Source organism: Felis catus, chromosome B1 (genome assembly GCF_018350175.1).
Source record: "Felis catus isolate Fca126 chromosome B1, F.catus_Fca126_mat1.0, whole genome shotgun sequence".
Lineage (NCBI taxonomy): Eukaryota > Metazoa > Chordata > Mammalia > Carnivora > Felidae > Felis > Felis catus.
This window is the reverse complement of record NC_058371.1, coordinates 73,245,259-73,262,202: the sequence shown is the minus strand read 5'-3', so window position 1 is coordinate 73,262,202 and position 16,944 is coordinate 73,245,259. Positions and strand designations below refer to the sequence as shown.

Sequence of the window (16,944 nt, the reverse complement as noted above, 5' to 3'; positions counted from 1 at the left end):
CTAAGCAAAGTGTTACAAAGCTTGCACACAGAGCTGCTACCTGATTCCAGTTCTCATAATTCTTCTTTTTAGGATTGCTGTTTGCTTCTCTAACACATGCTTATCCTATGAGAACTTATCTTCATATAATTAAAGAAGCTTGCCCTTTTAGATTTCATAAGATAGTTTTTCAATTACTTATCACTTTATATTTCAGAGCCAAAGCCATTGCAAAACTCACTATGTCTTCCTCATAAGAAATGTGAGCTTTGTGAAGAAAAATAGCCTGTCTTCTCTGAATGCATTCAGCAAGGATCATTTATGTCTTTGAAAAATATCTCCACTGAAACAGCCAGTACAATTGCTCAAGAGTCGTGATACCTATATTACTGAAGCATGATTCTAATTTTATCCATCCTCTTTAACGATCTGGAATAGACCTTCCTTAGCCATGCTGGAAAACATTTTAAGTGTCATTGAAACAGGTCCTTGGAGACCCCTGCTCTAACAGAAATCAGCAGCTGAGTCTGGACTATCTCTCTGTCAGTTGGGCTTTTAGGTGATGGTCATGCGTGCCTCAGAATGGAACCATATGTACAGGATTTAATAAATATTTTGATGAAATTTTCCAATGGTATATAGCCAGACTATAATCATGACTTCCAAATCCTATACATTCAGTCCCACTCCAAATAATGTTCCTAACTAACAGTTGGGCCAAATGGTATGTACATCTGAGATGTTTTATCTAAGACTTATGCAGAAATGGCTTTATTATATTTTGCTAGTCCATCTTTTCAAATCAGGTTGAGGGATGTTAATTTCCAATTTCACAAGAATGACACTCTATATACATGTAATCTTCCATCGAAACACATCAAAATTTCTAGGAGATGTTATCTGGCAATATGGTGACAGCAAGAAAAGTGAAGTGACAGTGAATGACATTGAATAAGTGACAGAGGGGACGGTGAGTAAATGCTTCTGTAAAAAATAAAATGTTACAGCTGATGTGAAAGTAAGGGTCTTAATGCCCATATCAATCCAATAATTTACAAATACAGTATTTCCAACTATTTACAAATGTGTATTTGCACAATCTTACAGATAGGATTCTATGCTAATGTCTGATCAATGCTGACGCTTAGTCTTGCTCTGCCTCAATTTACTTTGGGCCCTGTGAGGACCCACAGTGCAAAGTCTCAAAGAAGTTTGCCACTGTATATTCATCCCATGAAATGTGAGCTAGCAACAAAGCACAGTCGATTTTAATTTCAACAAAAAGGTCAATTACAGTTGGTTCTCTAAATACAACCTCTGTGCCTATCATATACGTAAGTTAAACAGTAAATCAAGTCACATTTCTTTAAAGCCAGTATATCTTGAGAATTATTTTAACATAGGAAAACAAAAAGGACAAATGTAAGCAAGTGATCAGAGACTTTAATTGACAATGGCATACAGTACCTGATGACTCATCTAGCATAAAGGCCATGTTTTCATTTCCTGAAAGGATGCTGTATGTTACTCTTCCATTCCTTCCTTCATCTGGATCTTGAGCAGTTATGTGGTGCACCAAAGAGCCCACTGTGGCATCCTCTTTGATGTGGGCCATGGGGAAAGACATAAAAGTGGGGCTGTGGTCATTTACATCCAAAATCACTACCTTTGCCATCAGTGATCCCACGCGCCGGTCTGTCACATTCACAGCCTGATCGGATGCTGTTATTGTCAGCATGACAGCTGGAACTCTCTCTCTGTCAAGGGGGGATGCAGTGACTAATGTGCCAAATGAGGGGTGGATAAGAAAGGGACTCATGCCCGGGTGGTGGGATTCGATGAAGTATTGAATTCTACTGTTCAAAAAACTGCCATCCCCATCCTTGGCATTGAAGACATGCACCAGCGTCCCTATAGGGACATTCTCTTCCACGCTTATCACGATGAGCTCTTCTTGGAAAGATGGGGAATGGTCATTCTGATCTTCCACATCAATATTAAGGAAGACTGTGCTATTCAGGGGAGGGGTTTTGCTATGGTCTTTAGTAACCACCCTGAATAAATAATGGGATGTCATTTCATAATCAAGTTCCTTAGAAAGGAATAAGTCTCCTGTCGAGCTGTCAATTTTGAAGTGCCCATCCTTGTCATCTGCAGCAATACTAAAATGTAACTTTCCATTATGATGTTGCTGAAGGTGATCAGCTGACTTTCTCAAGCTCATTATTTTTGCAGGCTTCAAGTTTTCTGGTAAAACTAAGTGTCTAATATTCTGGGAAATGATAGCTCTCCCTTTCGATAGAGGTATCACCTGAAATAAGAATGGAAAGGAGGTGTTAATTTGGGATCCTTTGTAACAGATGAATCAATAGATGTGATGATAGTATTTCAGAAGCAAATCCCTTCCATGTGTAGGATACACATATTAATTGGTGAGGAAATGTCTTTTTCTATTATATAATTCCAAGGTGTCTCTGAAGATTGAAAATTGCGTAATAGCTAGGAGATAAGAAAGTACAGAATTTTCCACTTCCCTGTTTGTTCTAATGCGTGAAATGAGGTTTGGTAAGACCGTGCTACAGTTAAGCTGAATTGTAGCTTTGTGATTCTTCAACAAGACTGTGGGATAGATAGTTCTCCAAATTACTCTAAATCCTAGAGACCAATATATCCATAATGGCCACATCTGTGCACATTTATGTATCATGTGTCTTTGTTTATCTGAAACCAGAGACTTGGAAGTATTATGATATAGAATTTTCTCCTAACCCACATATCCTCAATCAACAAAGAATATAATTTGGAAAGCGAATTCTTAGGGATATCTCTTCTTGATTATTACACACATCTATACTAATATTACTGATTATCATGTGCATGAACAAAGAAATCTAGCTAAGCACAGTCATCTCATCTTTGACTGGTTAGTGTGAATTTTTCCTACAATGAAGACTTCCCACAAGTTGTTTGCTCATTATGATTAAAGCAAAGCCGTAAAATACGGTTCTCAAGTGACTTTTCTAAATTTAAAAATAATGACAAAGAACTATGTGACTTATTATTGACCACGTGTTTACATACAAGTTTCTCCCACAAATTTACCAGGTCCTTGCAATTAGGAAAAAGTAAAAGACAAGACACTTTTTTTGTTCTTCAGAGGCAGAGCAATGTAAATGCAGTGAGCCTATGTAGTGAGAAAGGTAAGTATCTTGTCAGGAAATGTACAAAGTCAAAAGTTAAAAGTTATTTGGGTCTAATCATTTCGCGAGTCATAATAAAAAGACACACATGAATCTTCGGTGCTCTCTAAATACAGCATTCACATTATTTAAGGAATTTTGACCATAACATTTGTATAAAAATCAAACAAAAACCTTCATAACACCTTTAAAGTTTTTTATTTTTTAAATGTTTATTTATTTTTGAGAGAGAGAGAGAGAGACAGAGCATGGACGGGGGAGGGGCAGAGAAAGAGGGAGACACAGAATCTGAAACAGGCTCCAGGCTCTGAGCTGTCAGCACAGAGCCTGACGCGGGGCTCGAACTCACGAACCGTGAGATCATGACCTGAGCTAAAGTCGGAGGCTTAACTGACTGAGCCACCCAGTCACCCCTCAGAATATCTTTTCACACTGTACGGTGACAATGGAACATTACCTGAATATTAATGACTGCCTGTCCTTGAAGAGGAGGCTCCCCCTGGTCACTGGCAATTATGGTCATCCTGTAGGAAGGTCTGTAGTCATGTGAAAGTATTGTGGTCGTTCTGATTTCACCACTGTTGGCATCAATCTTGAAGTGATCAGAACTACCTTCTATAGACACACACGGAAATTAAGAAATCAATGTTAACTGACAGTGCAGAAAATAAAGAATTAACTAATCTACATAACCATATCATTTGGAAGCTTTATTTGTTTTCAGCTCTGTGAGTGTACAAACATAAAATAATACTAAAAATATAGGCAAGAAACGTAACAGATTCTTAAATGTTTTATTATGGAAATTTTCAAACATATGTAAAAGTGGAAGGAATGCAACAATGACCTTTTGTGTGCCTATCATTTTAGCTTCAATAATGATCAACTCATGACTGATCTTTATTCCCCATTCATATAATTTCCCCTTACCATCTTCTTTTCAAGCAAATTCCAGAAATACTATCATTTCTTCTGTATATATTTCAACATGCATCTCTAAAAAATAAGGAAGTTTGCCTGGGTGGCTCAGTCGGTTAAGCATCTGACTTTTCATTTCAGCTCAGGTCATGATCTCACAGTCTCGTGAGTTTGAGCCCGGCATCAGGCTCTGTGCTGACGGTGTGGAGCCTGCTTGGGATTCTCTGTCTCTCTCCCTCTCTCTCTCTCCTCCTCCTCCCCTACTCATGCTGTCTCTGTCTCTCTCAAACAAATAAACTTTAAAAAAAAAACTTTAAAAAAGGAACATTTTTAATATAGTCACAGGACTTCATTATTCTATTAAAAATTAATAATTAGCAGGGCATCTGGGTGGCTCAGTCGGTTGAGCATCCGACTTCAGCTCGGGTCATGATCTCACCGTTCCTGGTTCCCGAGTTCGAGCCTCATGTCAGGCTCTGTGCTGACAACTCAGAGCCTGCAGCCTGTTTCAGGTTCTGGGTCTCCCTCTCTGTCTCTGCCCTCCCCCGGCTCATGCTCTGTCTCTCTCTTTTTCTCTCTCTCTCTCAAAAATAAACATTAAAAAAAGTTTTTTAATTAGTAATTATCCCTTAATCTCATCAAATGTAAAGCGAGTTTTAAATTTCCATGGTCTCATAACTATCTTTTCTTTTCTTTTTTTGGTTAGCTCAGCTCAGGTTCAACAGAGTCTCTATTTGCATCGCTCTTCAATCTGTGCACTTTTGTTATCCAGCTCTTCATTTTGTTCTTGCAACTCATTTGGTCAAGAAATGGATCATGTATCCTGAAGTTTATCATGATCTGGATTTCACTGTTTCTCATCTGTAACATGTGGCTTAATATGTTCCTCTGTTATCTGTTCCTTAAATGGGAAGGTAGTTCTAGAAAGTGAATCAGATTCAGGTTCAGTTTTGGGGGGGCAAGTTTACTTTATAAAGTGCCATTTTGCATTTTCCTTCAAAAGCACATGTCTGATGGCCTCCTTTTTTGATGTTGGCCCCCACTGATGCACAGCTAAAGATACATTCACTAAAGATACATTCAGTGTTGCAAAGTACAATATTTTGAGTCTATCATCCATTCTTCATTTATTAGCTGGAATATAGTAATAAAGAGAAACTTTCATCTACATATTGGTCATCCAATGGGACAGTTCATCCCAGGAAAGTCAGAATAAATAGTTGATGCTAAACTTGTTTTAACAGTTCTCAGAATAATGGATTGGCTCACTAACATCATCTAGGGCTCCAACTATGACAACGAAAAGTTTGTTTAGTTTCTGTTTTAAGAATCATTAAGCATGAATTAAACACATTGGCAGGGTTTCAATCTATTGCCATTATTATTCTTACTGATGTTCAAACTGTCCCTTCTTTGAAGAGTGGGATCCTCTTAAAGTTGATTCCTGAATTTTTGTAATATGATCCTAGTAATCTGTAGTAGGCTTCCTGTAGCTGGTAGGACAAAATGGCACAGACTCATCTTATAGTTTCCTGTCCGAGACCTGGAGCCAGCTGTTTCTTCAAGGATACTTTACCAGTTATAGAAGATATAAAGACAAATAAAAAAGAATTCCTGCTCTTAAGAAAGTTGGAGGGTGCCTGGGTGGCTCAGTTGGTTGAACATCCAACTTTGGCTCGGGTCATGATCTCACGGTTTGTGAGTTCAAACCCCACGTTGGGCTCTATGCTGACAGCGTGGAGCCTGACGCCTGCTTGGAGTTCTGTGTCTCCTCTCTCTGCCCCTCCCCTGTTCACACTCTGTCCGTCTGTCTCTCAAAAATGAATAAACATTAAAAAAAAAAAGAAAGTTGGAGGGTAGAGCAGGAATTTATGTAACATCTATTTCTTTGTGATTTCTATGCTTTGATCCATTTATTTAATTCTTAACAAGAATACTGTAGGAAATTTTCATGAATGTTATACATGTCTTTATTTGTATTATATTTATTTTTATCTTGTTATTTTTCTTATATTTTATAGTTTCCTCTATTTAGCAGTTGGATGAAGTACAAGCAAAGGTATGAATAACATAATATATACCATCATTTTTTTATATTGCTATGCCTCAAGTATCATTCTAGAAGCTAAGGTTTAAAAATAATCTATATTTCAAACATTCGGAACTATATGCTGAGCATCCATGTAAACATTTCCAAATGCGTCAATTCGCAAAATTTCTTCAGAAGTTTTTAATAAATGACAGAGTAACACTACAGCGGAGGATCTGGGTATACTTCCAGATCACATTCCCCTCCTTCTCTGTAACTAGACCCTTTTCTAAAAGTAGTGGTTTATGTTTCTAGTCCATATATCATGAGTAATATATCACATGGTTTTATTTCCTTCTAAATAATGGTATTAGAGCAGGATTAGAGCTTAATATATTAATTTTTCTGTGTATGTCCGTGTGTGTGTGTGTGTGTATATGCAACAGGCTCATTATCACTCAACAATCCATCACATCGTCCTTAGGATCTTGAACTTTCCCAAGCATGAACATGATACTCCTTTCATTTCATTCTTCTTTAAGATCTTTCATTGATATTTTGTTATTTTCTGGGGCGCCTGGGTGGCTCAGTCTGTTGAGCGACCGACTTTGGCTCAGGTCGTGATCTCATGGTTTGTGAGTTCGAGCCCCACGTCAGGCTCAGAGCCTGGAGCCTGCTTTGGATTCTGTGTCTCCCTCTCTCTCTGCCTCTCCCCCACTCATGCTCTGTCTCAGAAATAAATAAACATTTAAAAAATATTTTGTTATTTTCTACTTTAAAGGTCTTGAATGTCTTTCATTGAAATTTTCCTCCCTCTGCTCCTATCAGGATGATCCTGATTTGGGGGATTTTGAAACCTATTATGTAAGGGACTCTCTTTAAGAAAAGTAAGACCATATTACAAATATAAATTGTTCACTGCCCCCTGCTCCCATCCCAGAAGAGCCCTTCAGGTGAAGGCCCTGAAACTTCAACTCCATTACTTCACAGTAAATCTGCCCCAATATCCTATGGTTTTCTTTGTTACAGTGAGTGAGATCTTTGAAAATGTGCTTCTTTTTTTTAAATGTTAGTGGTTTTTGTATATTGACATAGTTCCCAGAAGTTTTTTATCTTATTCATTCCAATGGTTTGGCTGCAGGATCTTTTGGGTTTTCCATGTGGACATTATCTGCATAATAGGTAATGTTATCTCTTGCCTTCTTATGTTTGTCACAAACATGACAAAGCAACAAATATCTTTTGAAAAGAGTGTAAAATGCAATGCCAACTAAAGCTTGTCACTGGAACTAATCTGAGACTTGTACGTTCTAAAACAAAAACATAAATATGAAGTTCCAACATACACACACATATATATATGAATGCATGTGACCTTTTCCAGGTATGGCTTACTTTGACCTTAAGAATATTTAGTCTTCATAAAGATTCATAGCTTCTTGGTACTCATAATCATATTTCTTTATACTTAATACAATTTTGATTCGCTAAATACTTTATTTTCAATAAAAGTTGATTTGCATTTCAGATTACTGAAAAATATTCATTAAGGTGGATGGTTGGTTGGTTTCTATTTGAGACACACAAAAACCACTATGATTTTACATTACATTTTTAAGTTATTTTGAATTTTTCTAATGTTTATTTTTGAGAGAGAGAGAGAGAGAGACAGAGAGACAGAGTGCAAGCAGGGGAGGGGCAGAGAGAGAAGGAGACACAGAATCCAAAGCAGGCTCCAGGCTCTGAGCTGTCAGCACAGAGCCTGACGTGGGGCTCGAACTCACAAACCGTGAGATCACATGACCTGAGCCGAAGTAGGATGCTTAACCAACTGAACCACCCGGGGGCCCCAATTTAGTATATGTGCTGCCAAAGCAAGCACAGTTATTTTTTAAAATAAAGGTGATTCTAGATAATAACAAATTTATTTTGTTTGTACCTGGTGTTATTTTCATCATTAACCATTTTCCCAGAAGAAGGTAGATAGTTGGTAGACAAAAGAGAACATTCTAAAAGCTCTTAATTCTTTTATGAAGGGTGACTTTTACCTGGAGATACTGAATATACGACTTCTGCATTGTTTCCTTCGTCAAAATCCTTTGCAAACACAGTTGTCACCAACATATTTACTGGCTGACCTTCCAGAACCTGTCATTAAAACAAACGGCTTAAAAATTAGTCAAAGTTTAGAAAGAAATATGAATCTTTAAGTGAAAGAACACATTACTACTAAGCATTTTGAAAACTATTTTAAAATCCACATATAACTCAAATGTCTACCACATAAATTATATAAATAATTTTTACATAAATGCAAATCTATGAAAAGAAACAGCACTATAAATTTAAGTCTATCACTCAATTTGGACCGACTATTTGCAGCATTTGAACTAATTTTGAGGGAAAAAAATAAAATTGACTAAATGACTTTGGATTTTGGACATATTTTAAGAATTCTAGCATCTTCTCATTCCCCAAATATGCTAGAGATTGATATAAACCTTTATTTCAGGGAACACACCTAATACAGGTAACATACCTCATTAGTTAACAGGAACTTTTCAGAGGATTTTGAAATGTACACGTGGAGTTGAACTCCAAGTGAAGAGTCCTGCTACCCTGCCATGGGATATTTTAATGATATAATTAAAATCAAAATGATACTATAAGAACGCTTTGCTTTGGTAGAATTTTCCTTAAATACAGCTTTGGAGGATGATTTTAAAGCTATTAACTGTCTCGGTACCTTTTTTGAGTTGTTCAATATGCATATCTGAACACAGTTTGAGTGTCCGGTTGTCTTGGAGTATAGCTTCCAAGCTTTTTATTCATTCATTTAAAAAAGTAAAGTACCTCCAACATATATTTATTAATTATGTACATAAACAAATACTCTAACTTACTATGTGTACTATAAACCATAGAAAACGTGGAGATGAAAAAGATGAAATAAATATAGACATAATGAGAAATTTCTGCATGTGCTACCAAAGATCAAATTTTATAATCTCTGATTGCACGTCTACTTTAGAGCTACAAATTGTTCCCCTATATTTAACTAATCAGCTTAGAGATGGGTACGAATCACCCAAAAGGAACTCTGCACAAAGAGATGCATGCAAGTTACTGGAAAAACAATCCACACTCGAGCATTACTGACAATGGGGCACCATTATGTTTGGGCGCAATGGGCAAAACTGCATTATCATTACACTAGATGGGTGATCTCAAATAGCACATACAATCTTTTTTTTTTTAATTTATGGGGTTTTTTTTTGTTTTTTGTTTTGACATGTGAATAATTTCTCGATCTTCTGGAAATGTATGCATTGCCACACCAAGGCTGATGTGATAAATTCACACATTTGACCACAAGATGGTGCTCAAAACAAATGACTAAGAACATTACAAATTCATTGCAAGGTTACTTCACTCTACAAACCTTGACGTGCAATTCCTTTCCAGGGAGACACTGTGGGAAATATGGCCTGTTGTCGTTGATGTCAGTAACTGAGACATAAACCACCATGCTGGCGTTTCGTGGTGGGGAGCCATGGTCGGTCACCAGGACAATCACCTGATGGTGTACCTGATGCTCATGGTCCAATGCCACCCAACTGATCAATTCGCCTAAGGAATATGGAGTAGAACAAAAGAGGCTGTCACCACGTACTACAATCTTGCCATTATGAACCACATCCAAGCTAACTCACAGAAAGGAAAACCAGATAGAGAACTCAGAGTAAATGCACAGTTTCCAAGATGATGTATATTAGTAGTTTGACTCCACTGTTAAATTTCCTGAAGTTTCTCCTGAAAATACCACTTTAAATTTGTCCCTCTTTGTATTTCAAACTATCTACCATTGACCATTTGAACTAAAAGAAAAATGCATTCATAAAAATAAATGATGAAGTACTCCGTGTGAATTTTGTAATAATTTAGAAGATTTAAAATTACAGCATATCCTTTTTATTTTATTTATTTTATTTTTTTTCAGCATATCCTTTTTAAATTATTTATCTATTTATAATTTATTTTTAATGTTTATTCATTTTTGAAATAGAGCATGAGCAGGAGTGGGGCAGAGAAAGAGGGAGACACAGAATCCGAAGCAGGCTCCGGTCTCTGAGCCGTCAGCACAGGGCCCGACACGGGGCTCAAACTCATGAGCCATGAGATCATGCCCTGAGCTGAAGTCGGCACTTAACCGACTGAGCCACCCAGGCGCCCCCAGCATATCATTCTTCATACTGCTTTATAAAATCATGAAAAGCAGCTCTGACATTACAAGTTCTGGGTTTTTGGTCTCAGTTTCTCCACCTCAGAGACTTTAGCCTTGGAGACTCGGGCAGAAAATCGCAGCTACCTCCACCTGCTGCCGGGGGCATTGGAGGCCACATATTCTCTCCCCAAAGCCCAGCTCCTGCTTCAGGGCTCCACCGCCATTAACTTCCTCACTCCTTATGGAAATATCTATTTGTGAGAAAGTCAATACGAAGCGACTTCCTGTTACTTTTGCCCTCTTCATCCAAATGACATGACAGTGTGTAAAACAAAACAAAAAGTGAAATTAGGAACAGAAAGGAAAATTCCTGTTTGGGTAAGGTGCCGAACTGTTGAGCCGAAACCCAGTGTTTACCGCATAAACTACATTTATGTAGTGTTTACAAGATTTTTGACAAAAATCACATACACAGCAACTGCATTTTGAGAGTTCCAAACTGTACTTCTCCTCTGAAAACCCTACACCCTGAATGGCAAGCACATTTTTGTTTGACGAACCAACTCCGATTGACAAGTAGCAGTCTGGAGGGCAGTGGTGAAAAAGACTGTGGAGTCCAGCGTGGTGCTGCACACAGGAAATGCCAAGGCAGGCTGGGCTTCCATGGGAGCCAGTCCAGATCACCACAGAGACCGCTCAGAGCACCAGGGTGGGGGGGCAGCCACGCCCACCATGCTCTGAAGGGTGGTCTCAACTCCTATGTTGCCACACTGCACTCATCCCTGGTGAACGGGAATACAGAAGGTAGTCTTCCAAGTCCCTTCACTGACTTTAGCTCTCTTCCCTTCAGAGCAGGACAACGAAGCACAGCAGGAATTATCCCTTCTAGTCATGGTGAGGAAACTGAGCTCTGAGGTTAAACTACTTGCTTAAAAGCCATATATCAGTTCGAGGAAAGGACACCTGGTCTTTCTGAATCTGGGTGCTGGATAATCGCAGGAGAGAGAAAATCATGGGGGAGCCAACTGTATATTTTAATTTATTTTTTAAATACCAAGTGAAAAAAAAAAACACAGGTGAAATAGAAGACCTACAAAACTGTCTACCGGAGGGAAGTAAAAGCAAGCAGGTCACCCTGTATAGCTAGGCACTTTGTGCCCTGCAGAGGGCGTCCCAGCTTGGGAGTGAATGAGAGCTGAAACCCAGTTTGCAGCCTCCCTGGCAAGTCATGTGCCCTGGTGTAAAGCTCCATCTGCTGGAGGAAGGGGCACCTGTTCCTAATTCACATAACAGGCACTTCATAAAGGCTTGAAGTTAATCAGAAGTGAATTCAAATTCTGTCCCACTACAGGGCAGGGGGTACCAGTTACAAAGGCTACAACATAACCGTATCTCCTGGAGTTGTATGAAGTGAAGGCCTTCTCTATTTCTTTCTAGCTCCACAACCTTGGGCATGTTGTTTGACCTATCTGAGTCGCAGTTTCCTCAGCTATATGATTGCAATATCAACGTATTTCATTTGTAGGTGGTTGCAGAATGAAATAAAATCCTTGTAAATTTCTGAAATACAAATTTAAAAATATAATAGCATTTTTACATTTAACTTCATAATGAAGACTTGGGAAAATACCCAGTGGAAATATCTGCCCTTTCACCATGGTTCCCTTACCAGAATGCAAATGGGGAAATACACCAATAGAGTGATTTTGAAATCTTACCTGATGGATTATTTTCTAGTTTTACATTGATGACACTTATCTTTTATAAACTATTTGGCATCTTAAAAAATCTACAAGTGAAAAAGAATGGTCGGGGGTAAAATCAGACTTTGCACAAGGATTCATTCAGTCCAATTCTGACCATACCTCTAATTCAGAATAAGAACCGTATATTGGCAATATGTCGGTGTGAGGGAAGAGAAGAATGAATCATTACAGGTGAAATTCTATTCAATTTTGACTTCATTTTAAAATCACAACATTCTAACTGAGTAAGTTACCTACTAAAAACTAACTTTCACTGCATGTTTGTACTAACGTTATAACTAAAAGATTTGAGTTTTGTTAATTTCAACTTTAAAGGAGTAAGTGGAAGCTACAAAATGCTACCTGTGTTAGGATTCATCTTGAAGAATTTTCCATCAGACAAAAGGAAATATGACAGCTGTCCATTCTTTCCCGAGTCTCTGTCAATTGCTGTAATTTTGCCTATTACCCCTTGGGGAACAGGGCTCTCCTCGACTTTCAAAAACAACACATCATGCAAGAAGGTAGGGGAATTGTCATTCTCATCCAGGACATGAACAATTACTGAAGTGCTCACATTTTGCGACAATCTGTCCTCCGGGATCCAGGCAAACACTCTAAAATTATATGTCTGTGTGGATTCATAGTCAAGCTGTCGCCGCAAATAAATCCAACCTGTGTGAGGGCGGATGCCAAACACAGCAGAGTCCGCGCTGGGTTCCAGCGAGTACAGGAGCCGCAAGCTTGCGCCCTGTGGCCCAAGTGGGTAGGCGTGTATTTGCAGTATTTGGGTCATCAGTGAGACAGACTCACTAACCTCCACTTGATAGACCAAGTTTGCAAAAGTCAAAGACGGGCTCTGTTCTTGCTCTTCGATCACAACTGTCAGCACTAACAGGGATGCCTGAGGAGGAACGCCCAGGTCCTGGGCCATGAGAGTTAGTGTGCACTTCTGGGGCGTCCCACTTCCCAGACTCTCATTGAGGTACACCACACCAAGCCCCGAGTCAATGGAAAAGATGCTTGGATTCTGGCTTGCAATGGTGTATCGGATGAATCCATTCTGCCCACTGTCCTTGTCTTGTGCACGGGCAAGGTACAAGGCTGTGCCAGGCAGTGTGGTCTGGGATATTTTAACCTCATCAGAGGCTTTGGGAAATACTGGATGGTTGTCATTGACATCGATTACAGTTATGTTGACCTCTGTACTGCCGTAAGCAGGGGAGCCGCCGAGCTGCGCCTGCACCGTGAGCACAACCACGGGCTGGGTTTCGTGATCCAGAGGCTTCTGGGTTCGAATGACACCCAGCCACGGGTGAATAGAGAACTTTCTGTCCAGATCACCAGAGGAGATTCTGTAAGAAACTGGCTCTGAGGAATCTGGGGAAAAAAAAGGTGGGGAGTGTGGGGGCAGAGAAAGAGAAAACAATCACCATATGCCAAAAGAATGCACCTACTGGAAATACTGAAAACTGAAAGCATTAATCTACACTACATCCACAGAAAACACTATGCAATGTCTTACCTCTTCCTCAGCTCCCCAACGTCTCCTGGAAAGTAGATACATGGTTAAGATGTATTAGTGGACAAAGGTAATGTCCAATGGACAAGGAGCAAGCCCCAGGTTTCACTCTCTGCCTTTCAGTAGTTTTGCATTAAGCAAAAGAGAAAGATGTTCAGAAAATAATTTAGATGCCTATTTTACATATTTGGGGAAGACAGGTTAAGTTTATGCTTGATGCTTCTCTATATCTACCTAGGAATGGCAAATAACCCCCAAAAAACAGTAAGGGAAGGGAAAGAGGACAGACAAGAAATGGACTGTAAGCAGGACAAGATCTTTAGACAGGCAATTCACTTCAGGAATCTACCCTGCAGAGAAACCTCTATAAGTCATACATGGACATTTGCATGAATATTGCAAGGACTAGCAAAAAATGATTGTAAATCATTCAAATTAATAGCAAAACATGTTTATATCTAAGTGAAAGGACTATGCAATCTTTTTTTTAATTAAAACAGAATGGGGGCGCCTGGGTGGCTCAGTCGGTTGAGCGTCCGCCTTCAGCTCAGGTCACGATCTCACGGTCCGTGAGTTCGAGCCCCGCGTCGGGCTCTGGGCTGATGGCTCGGAGCCTGGAGCCTGCTTCCGATTCTGTGTCTCCTTCTCTCTCTGCCCCTCCCCCATTCATGCTCTGTCTCTCTCTGTCTCAAAAATAAATAAAAATGTTTAAAAAAAAATAAAAAAAACAAACAAACAGAATGATGTCCAGTTACTTGGAAAACTGTCCTCCATCTATAAAGTGGGGAGGAAAGGATAACTGTAAAACAAAAACTGTAGTAGGACGTATTTTCATTAAAAATTTTAAAAGTGTGTGTGTGTGTGTGTGTGTGTGTGCGCACACGAGCGCACATGTGTCTATTTGGAGGAGTGGGTTATAGATACACGCTTTCTATGTTATAATCATTCTGTATTGTTTTAAACTTCTAAGAGTATTTATTACCTTTTTGATTAGGAAAAATTGTAGGATAGAAATGATGTTGAAAGAACAAAGAGCGAGTCACAGATTGTGTGGTCTCCATTCTTCTTGCATGGAGGGAGGAAAAGATTCATTCAAGATTGCACAGCCTAAGAAAACCCAAGCAATGATTCCAATAATGGATTTTAACAGGGCATAAGAAGTACTTACTCAAGGACTCTTTTGCTTTCACTGTTCCCACAGGACTGTCTTCAAGTACATCTTCGTAAACTGAGAAAGTATACTTAGGCCTTTCAAATTCAGCAGGTGCCAGCATTGTCTGAAGAACGTGCATGGTGATGTCAGCATTAATGACAGATGTGAGCCCGCCACCGTCTCGAGCACAGACCATCAACAGAAGTGTAGTGGATTCCAAATGACTAAGAGTTGATGTTAAGTAAATAATTCCTGGGTAGGGGAAGGGAAGAATTGAAAAACAGGGAACATGAAATAAATACTGATGAGCCAATCTGCTAACTCTACTGTGATAGTTAATTTTATGTCAACTTGACTGGGCCATGGGGTGCCCAAACATCTGGTCAAACATTATGCTGCATATTTCTGTGATGGCGTTTTGGAGGAGATTAATGTTTAAATGGGTAGACCAATTCCAGCAGGTTGCCCTCCCTGATGTGGATGGCCTTGTCCAGCCAGTTGAAGGCCTAAATACAACAGAAAGGCTGACACTTCCCTGAGTAAGGGCGATTCCTCATGCCTGACTCCCTTTGAGCTGAGACTGTTTTGCTTTGTTTTGCTTTGTTTTGTTTTGTTTTGTTTTGCTGCCTTCAGAATTATATTGAAACCTCAGCTCTTTCTAAGTCTTGAGACAGCCAGTCGTCAGACTGGAACTACATCATCGGTTCTCCTGGGTCTCCAGTTTACCAACCCACTTGCAGATCTGGGGACTTATTTGCCTCTATAATTATATGAGCTAGTTCCTTGTAACAAGTCTCTTTATATCTATCTATCTATCTATCTATCTATCTATCTCTCCTACTGGTTCTTTTTCTCTAGAGAACCCTAATAGCTCTATCTTCCAATACAAGAACTTGAGCATATTTGCAAAATGATGTCCAAATTCTGTCAGGTAAGCAATATTTTCCTAGAGCTTAAACATTAGACATCCCTACAACATTCACCAGTAAACAGAAACTGTGTCACCTTTGTTAGGACTTACAATCATATCACCAGCTCAGGATGATGGGATAGTCGAGTATGACCCCATAATCCAATGTAATCTCAGCTAATGCAGGACTGTAAAATGATCACAATCTGCCCGGGCTTCAGGATCCTAACTCTACAGAATGAAACTAAAATTTCACCTCCTGAAGTATTTGATATGTGACCTCAACTAGTGTAGGGAAGCTCTCTTGTTCAATTGGCTTTATTCTATCTTTGCTGGTGAGAAGATAGAATGTTGATAGCTATGGGTAAGAAAACTTAAATAAGTGCTAAAACCGTAGGGACAGGAGTGGCAAGTTGGGCTTATGTAAATAGTGTGTGCGAGAGGAGAACCTGTGAATGGGTAAGTTGGGGAAGGATCCAGTAATGCTGAGAAAACCAATTATTTAATATTATTAACACCACCCTTTGGCATGCTAGTTTGAAAACATGAAAATGGATATAACCAGCTTCAGAAATAAACATGTTAGGTTTTTAAAATTTTTTAATGTGTGTTTATTTATTTTGAGAGAGAATGAGTGCAAGTGGGGGAGGGACAGAGAGAGAGGGAGAGAGAGAATCCCAAGCAAATTCCTCACCATCAGCATGGAGCCTGACATCGGGCTCAATCCCAAGAACCGTGAGAGCACGACAGGAGGCAAAACCAACAGTCAGCTCAGCTGAAGTCGGACGCTTAACCGACTGAGCCACCCAGGTGCCCCGAGTTTCTTTCTTTTTTAAGTCAAAATCTGTCCTCTTACAACTCCAATTTCTTGTTTTTATTTGTACTAGAAGTTTAATATGTTTTGTATCTCTTTAACAGAGCACATCATCAATAACCAAAGTCAAATATCTTTCCTGACAACTTCCCCATTTTCCATAACAGTTCCTTACCTAACATGATTTTAAGTCCTTTCACTCATGGTTGGTTCATTTCTCCTGAACATGCTCCAAGTTGATTGGTGAACACATAGTTGCAGATACAGTATATTACAAAAAAGAGTATAAACACTCCTTATTAGAATACTTATAAAATATTAATGTAACCAAGTATTCTTACACCAGCTATAGCAGCCATATTAAAATTAGGTTCATGCTGACTCCACCAAAGCACTCAATACTTACCACATATATTTCTAAGTCAGATTCTTCCCATCTGTTACTGATG

General features: G+C 39.1%; 1 protein-coding gene across 1 annotated transcript in view; it reads right to left on the bottom strand.

Annotated features, from left to right (window-relative positions):
- The window catches only part of DCHS2 (dachsous cadherin-related 2), a 242,762-nt gene that overhangs the window by 75,684 nt on the left and 150,134 nt on the right, over positions 1-16,944 (bottom strand). Inside the window, exons 4-9 of the mRNA XM_023252753.2 lie at positions 14,787-15,023; positions 12,460-13,476; positions 9,569-9,756; positions 8,175-8,274; positions 3,637-3,794; positions 1,447-2,290 (exon numbers count right to left, since the gene is read on the bottom strand). Of these exons, the coding sequence (XP_023108521.2) occupies positions 1,447-2,290; positions 3,637-3,794; positions 8,175-8,274; positions 9,569-9,756; positions 12,460-13,476; positions 14,787-15,023 (2,544 nt within the window). The remainder of the gene's footprint in view (positions 1-1,446; positions 2,291-3,636; positions 3,795-8,174; positions 8,275-9,568; positions 9,757-12,459; positions 13,477-14,786; positions 15,024-16,944) is intronic.